This window comes from Alosa sapidissima, chromosome 8 (genome assembly GCF_018492685.1).
Source record: "Alosa sapidissima isolate fAloSap1 chromosome 8, fAloSap1.pri, whole genome shotgun sequence".
NCBI lineage: Eukaryota > Metazoa > Chordata > Actinopteri > Clupeiformes > Clupeidae > Alosa > Alosa sapidissima.
This window is the reverse complement of record NC_055964.1, coordinates 36,401,261-36,408,440: the sequence shown is the minus strand read 5'-3', so window position 1 is coordinate 36,408,440 and position 7,180 is coordinate 36,401,261. Positions and strand designations below refer to the sequence as shown.

The 7,180-nt window shown below is 45.0% G+C and overlaps 1 protein-coding gene across 1 annotated transcript in view; it reads left to right on the top strand.

The window, feature by feature from the left end:
- The first annotated feature begins 263 nt into the window (after positions 1 to 263).
- slc2a6 (solute carrier family 2 member 6) overlaps positions 264 to 7,180 on the top strand; it is an 11,864-nt gene continuing 4,947 nt past the window's right edge. The window contains exons 1-5 of the mRNA XM_042101745.1: positions 264 to 382; positions 945 to 1,098; positions 2,516 to 2,722; positions 3,444 to 3,543; positions 3,907 to 4,112. Coding sequence (XP_041957679.1) covers positions 336 to 382; positions 945 to 1,098; positions 2,516 to 2,722; positions 3,444 to 3,543; positions 3,907 to 4,112 — 714 coding nt within the window. The 5' untranslated portion in view covers positions 264 to 335. The remainder of the gene's footprint in view (positions 383 to 944; positions 1,099 to 2,515; positions 2,723 to 3,443; positions 3,544 to 3,906; positions 4,113 to 7,180) is intronic.

Below are 7,180 nucleotides of genomic sequence, written 5' to 3'. Positions count from 1 at the left end.
GTTCAAAGTCATCACCCTTAGTGTTTATTAGCGTAAAGTTTTTTTAGCTATCTTCACTTTCACTCTGATGTGAAACCACACAATTGTGCCATTGTGAACACGTTGTGTTAAGGGATCAGATTGCGCATTGTGAGAAGTTCCAGACAGAGTCCTCTTCCTCTTTTCTGTGATATCATGTGAACTTCCCAGGTCACATGACATGCTTTGGCCTTTGCGCCAGCCCTGTAGGTCAGGCATACAGTACTCAGCGTCATCCTATTTAGTACACCGCCCAACCAACCCACCAAGTTCATTCACAGAAAGCAGCGTTTCATGTCACACCACTGAGGACAGACATGGATGAGAACCAGCCGCTCATTCGACCGGACGCATCACAGAGAGGGTGAGTGTTTCAAATCTTAGTCTTATTCATGACTTTTATTGTATTTGTTCAGGGGATTTCTTTTTCTCAGTTTTACGTTTTGTTTTGATCGAACACACTGTGTGACAATCTACTGTTGTTAGGTCTTGTGAATGTATTTCAGGTTCTTCTGGTTTTTACTGTTATCAATCAGTGCTCACTGTAGTGTTAAACACACACACTGTAGTGTTAAACACGCTGCACACACACACACTGTAGTGTTACACACACTGCACACACACTGTAGTGTTAAACACACTGCACACACACACTGTAGTGTTAAACACACTAACTGCACACACACACACTGTAGTGTTAAACACACTGCGCACACACACACACTGTAGTGTTAAACACACTGACTGCACACACACACTGTAGTGTTAAACACACTGCACACACACACACACACACTGTAGTGTTAAACACACTGCACACACACACACTGTAGTGTTAAACACACTAACTGCACACACACACTGACTACACACACACACTGTATTATTAAACACACTGCACACACACACTGTCTCTGTTCCTTCAGTAATGCGCGGCTCTACCTGGCTGCGTTCTCTGCCGTCCTGGGGAACCTCAACTTCGGCTTCTCCCTGGTCTACCCCTCTCCGGTCATCCCCCAGCTGCAGAGGGGCGACGACCCCCGGCTCAGGATGGACACTCAGGAGATCTCCTGGTTTGGGGTGAGAATCACGCACCCAGGAGTGCCCCAGGTTTCTTTTGGACACACTAACTGCACACACACACACTGTAGTGTTAAACACACTGCACACACACACACACAGAATTGAGCACCCAGGGGTGCCCCAGGTTTCTTTTGGAATGTGTCTAGCTAAAGAATATTTAATCAGGAGGACAAAGATTTCTCTGGTGATTCATTGGTCTCTCTGATAATGTCATATCTGCGGGGTCAGAATTAAGCAGCCAGGGATGCTAAATTAATATTGTGTAAGAGTGTCCAAGAGTGTTTAACACTACAGTGTGTGTATGTTCAGTTAGTGTGTTTAACACTACAGTGTGTGTGTGTGTGTGTATGTGCAGTTAGTGTGTGTGAATTAAGCAGCCAGGGATGCTAAATTAATATTGTGTAAGAGTGTCCAAGAGTGTTTAACACTACAGTGTGTGTGTTCAGTTAGTGTGTTTAACACTACAGTGTGTGGTGTGTGTGTGTGCAGTTAGTGTGTGTTATAATTAAGCAGCCAGGGATGCTAAATTAATATTGTGTAATAGTGTCAAAGAGTGTTTAACACTACAGTGTGTGTGTGTGCAGTTAGTGTGTGTGAATTAAGCAGCCAGGGATGCTACATTAATATTGTGTGTCCAGGGTGTGGTTTGGTTTCACTTTGGTTAATATTGTCTGACTGCTGGTGTTCCTCCTAAAGAAGTGAAAGTAAGTTGTGCAATTTATTGTCATGTGATTGTCTTTCAGTTTCTGATCCACCTCATTGAGATTTATTTTCATTATCTATAGATTGTTTAGTAATAAAGATTTTTAAAGGAACTGAAAGCAGAGGTGGACTGGAGTTGAAAGCCCATCAGAGGTTCTTCTCACACCCCCAGTACTGCCTGCCTGCCACACACACGCGCGCACACACAAGCACGCACGCACGCACGCACTCGCACGCACGCACCCGCACACACACACACACTCACACACTCACACACACACACACACACACACACGCCATCAGAGGTTCTTCTCACTATCTCCAGTCCTGCCTGCTCTCCTGCACTCCATGTTCACAGCAATGCACAAAAGAGCGTTTCTAAATTGTAATCGTTAATATATTGTAATCATTTATAAATTGTAATCGTTAATATATTGTAATTGTTAATAAATTGTCATCGTTAATATATTGTAATGGTTAATATATTGTAATGGTTAATACATTGTAATCGTTAATATATTGTAATCGTTCATATATTGTAATCGTTAATACATTGTAATCGTTAATATATTGTAATGGTTAATCTACTGTAAACTTTAATATATTTTAATCGTTAATACATTGTAATCGTTAATACATTGTAATCGTTAATATATTGTAATCGTTAATATATTGTAATATTGTATCTCCGTTCCTGCCTGTTCTCCGGCAGTCCATCTTCACCCTGGGGGCAGCGGCGGGGGGCCTGGCGGCCATGCTGCTGAATGACCGGGTCGGCCGCAAAGCCAGCATCATGATGGCGGCCGTGCCCTCGGCCGTGGGCTACCTGGTGATGGCGGCAGCGCAGAACGTGTGGATGCTTCTCCTGGGCAGGTTCCTGACGGGCATCGCAGGTGGCATGAGCGCTTCATCAATACCTGTAGGTCGGCCGGGGGCGGTGTGTGTGTGTGTGTATGTGTGTACTCTATGTGTGTGTGTGTGTGTGTGTGTGGCATGAGCGCTTCATCAATACCTGTAGGTCAGCCGGGGGCGGTGTGTGTATGTGTGTGTGTGTGTGTGTGTGTGGCATGAGAGCTTCATCAATACCTGTAGGTCAGCCGGGGGCGGTGTGTGTGTGTGTGTGTGTGTGTACAGTATGTGTGTATGTGTGTGTGTGTGTGTGGCATGACCGCGGCATCAATACCTGTAGGTCAGCCGGGGGACGGTGAAGCACACTTGTGACCACACAGATGATCCACTGCATGATGCTATACTGATTGTGTGTGTGTGTGTGTGTGTGAACTCTCTCTCTCTTCGTTTCTCTGTGTGTGTGTGTGTGTGTGTGTGTCTGTGTGTGAACTTTCTCTCTCTCTCTCTCTCTCTCTCTCTCTGTGTGTGTGTGTGTGTGTGTGTGTGAACTCTCTCTCTCTCTCTCTCTGTGTATGTGTGTGTGTGTGTGTGTGTGAACTCTCCCTCTCTCTCTGTGTGTGTGTGTGTGTGTGTGTGTGTGTGAACTCTCTCCCTCTCTCTGTGTATGTGTGTGTGTGTGTGTGTGTGTGTGTGTGTGTGTGAACTCCCTCTCTCTCTCTCTGTGTGTGTGTGTGTGTGTGTGTGAACTCTCTCTCTCTCTGTGTGTGTGTGTGTGTGTGTGTGTGTATCAGGTGTATGTCTCAGAGATCTCACACCCCAAAGTCCGAGGCACGTTGGGATCCTGTCCCCAACTGACTGCAGTGTTTGGATCGCTGGCTCTCTACGCTCTAGGTACCTCCTCTAGCTGCCCCCACTCTACGCTCTAGGTATCTCCCCACAGCTAGCTGCCCCCACTCTACGCTCTAGGTATCTCCCCACAGCTAGCTGCCCCCACTCTGCTTAAAAGCTATTATTATTATCTATTTATTCATATCTAAATGATATTATTAGTAGTAGTATTATTATAATCTATTTATTCATATCTAAAATTATATTATTAGTAGTAGTAGTATTATTATCTATTTTCACATCTAAAATTATATTATTATTAGTAGTATTATTATAATCTATTTATTCCCATCTAAAATTATATTATTAGTAGTAGTATTATTATATTATATTGTTATTATTATTATTATTATTATTGCGGTGAAGGTCTGGTGTTGCCATGGCGATGGCTGGCGGTTGCTGGGGAAGTTCCGGTGATTGTGATGGTGTTTCTGCTGTGCTTCATGCCGAACTCCCCGCGCTTCCTGATCACTCACGGCCGCCGCGAGGAAGCCTGCCACGCACTCCAGTGGCTCAGAGGACCCGAGTACATGAGCGAGCTCCTCCGCATCGAGCACAGCGTCAATACACAGGTGCTAATACACAGGTGCTAAAACACATGCGCGCGCACACACACACATACACACACAGACACACACAGACACACACACACCACCACCACTACAGCACAGCGTCAATAAGCAGGTGCTAAAACACACGCGCGCGCACACACACACACACACACCACCACTACAGCACAGCGTCAATACACAGGTACTAAAACACACACACACCACCACTACAGCAAAGCGTCAATAAGCAGGTGCTAAAACACACGCGCACACACACACACACACCACCACTACAGCACAGCGTCAATACACAGGTACTAAAACACACGCGCGCACACACACGCGCACACACACACACACACACACACACACACACACACACACACACACACCACCACTACAGCACAGCGTCAATTGGCAGGTACTAAAACACACACGCGCGCACACACACACACACACACACACACACACACACACACACACACACACACACCACCACTACAGCACAGCGTCAATAAGCAGGTACTAAAATACACACGCGCACACACACACACACCACCACTACAGCACAGTGTCAATAAGCAGGTACTAAAACACACGCGCGCACACACACACACCACCACTACAGCACAGCGTCAATAAGCAGGTACTAAAACATACACACACACACACACACACACACACACACACACAGACACACACACACACGCACACAGACACACACACACACACATACACACACACACACACACACACCACTACAGCACAGCGTCAATAAACAGGTACTAAAACACGCGCACACACACACACACACGCACGCACACACACATACACACCACCACCACTACAGCACAGCGTCAATAAACAGATACTAAAACAAACACGCACACACACACACACACACATACACACACACATACACCACCACCACTACAGCACAGTGTCAATAAACAGGTAATAAAACATAAAACACACACACACACACACACACAGATACACTACAACTACAGCACAGCATCAATAAACAGGTACTAAAACACACAGTGTGGGACGTTTAACACACCCAGAATGCATTCTTACATGTCTCTTTCTCTTTCTCTCTCTCTCTCTCTCTCTCTCTTTCTCTCTCACACACACACACACACACACACTTTCACACACTCTGCAGGCTGTCTCACCCATGCATATGCTTTCACACACACACACACACTGTGCCATATTTCACACACACACTGTGCCATATTTCACACATTTTGCAAACTTCTTCCTAGGATAGCAACTGACTGTGGAACTGTGAGAATCAGCTCCGAATAGATCAGATCCTTTCAATCACAGATACAGTATGATACATCACATTATATATCTATGTTATATATCTATGTGATATATCTATGTTATATGTCTATGTGATATATCTATGTGATATGTCTATGTGATATATCTATGTTATATATCTATGTTATATATCTATGTGACATATCTATGTTTTCTCTTCCTGAACCCTGGGTGGGGACTGAGGTCTGAGGCGGAGATCCAGATCCAGATCAGAGCTACTGTGAAGGCAGAGATCCAGATCAGAGCTATTGTGAAGGCAGAGATCCAGATCAGATCAGAGCTACTGTGAAGGCAGAGATCCAGATCAGATCAGAGCTAGTGTGAAGTCAGAGATCCAGATCAGAGCTAGTGTGAAGTCAGAGATCCAGATCAGATCAGCGCTAGTGTGAAGGCAGAGATCCAGATCAGATCAGCGCTAGTGTGAAGGCAGAGATCCAGATCAGATCAGAGCTAGTGTGAAGGCAGAGCCTCCTGATGTGTGTTAGTCAAGCGTGGGGTTATTTGGGCTCAGTTGGTTAGATTGCACATTCATCATGCAGTTTCAAGAGTGTGTGTTGGAAGAGTGTGTGTTGTGAGAGTGTGTGTTGGAAGAGTGTGTGTTGTGAGAGTGTGTGTTGGAAGAGTGTGTGTTGGAAGAGTGAGGAAGAGTGTTCGTTGGAAGAGTGAGGAAGAGTGTGTTTTGGAAGAGTGAGGAAGAGTGTGTTTTGGAAGAGTGAGGAAGAGTGTGTTTTGGAAGAGTGTGTGTTGGAAGAGTGAGGAAGAGTGTGTATTGTGAGAGTGTGTGTTGTGAGAGTGAGGAAGAGTGTGGAAGAGTGTGTGTTGGAAGAGTGTGTGTTGTGAGAGTGAGGAAGAGTGTGTTGTAAGAGTGAGGAAGAGTGTGTGTTGGAAGAGTGTGTGTTGGAAGAGTGAAGAAGAGTGTGTGTTGGAAGAGTGTGTGTTGTGAGAGTCTGTGTTGTGAGAGTGAGGAAGAGTGTGTGTTGTAAGAGTGAGGATGAGTGTGTGTTGGAAGAGTGAAGAAGAGTGTGTGTTGGAAGAGTGAAGAAGAGTGTGATATTATCAGCCCCGATAACACACACACACACACACACACACACACACACACACACCATCTCATCAGCAATGCTAGTGTGGATGGATGTATGTGTGGGGAGAGCAGTGGGGTGGTCACATCATAATGCAGCTTCTTGCTCAGGCGCTCGCAATTCACCTCCTCACTTCTGTCTCTCTATCTATCTAGCTCTTTATCTATCTAGCTCTCTTTCCATCTAGCTCTTTATCTATCTAGCTCTTTATCTATCTAGCTCTTTATCTGTCTAGCTCTCTTTCTATCTAGCTCTTTATCTATCTAGCTCTTTATCTGTCTAGCTCTCTTTCTATCTAGCTCTTTATCTATCTAGCTCTTTATCTATCTAGCTCTTTATCTATCTCTCTTTCCATCTAGCTCTTTATCTATCTAGCTCTTTATCTATCTCTCTTTCCATCTAGCTCTTTATCTGTCTAGCTCTTTATCTGTCTAGCTCTCTTTCTATCTCTATCTATCTAGCTCTGTTTTTATCTCTCTTTTTTTTTTTAGTTTATTTTTTGGGATTTTTATGTCTTTAATGACAGGACAGTGGAGAGTGACAGGAAGTGAGTGGGAGAGAGAGATCAGGGGTGGGATCCGGAAAGGACCACGGGGCGGGAATCGAACCCGGGTCACCGGCGTACGGTGCAGGTGCCCCAGCCAGTTGCGCCATAGCTGGGGCCTTTATCTA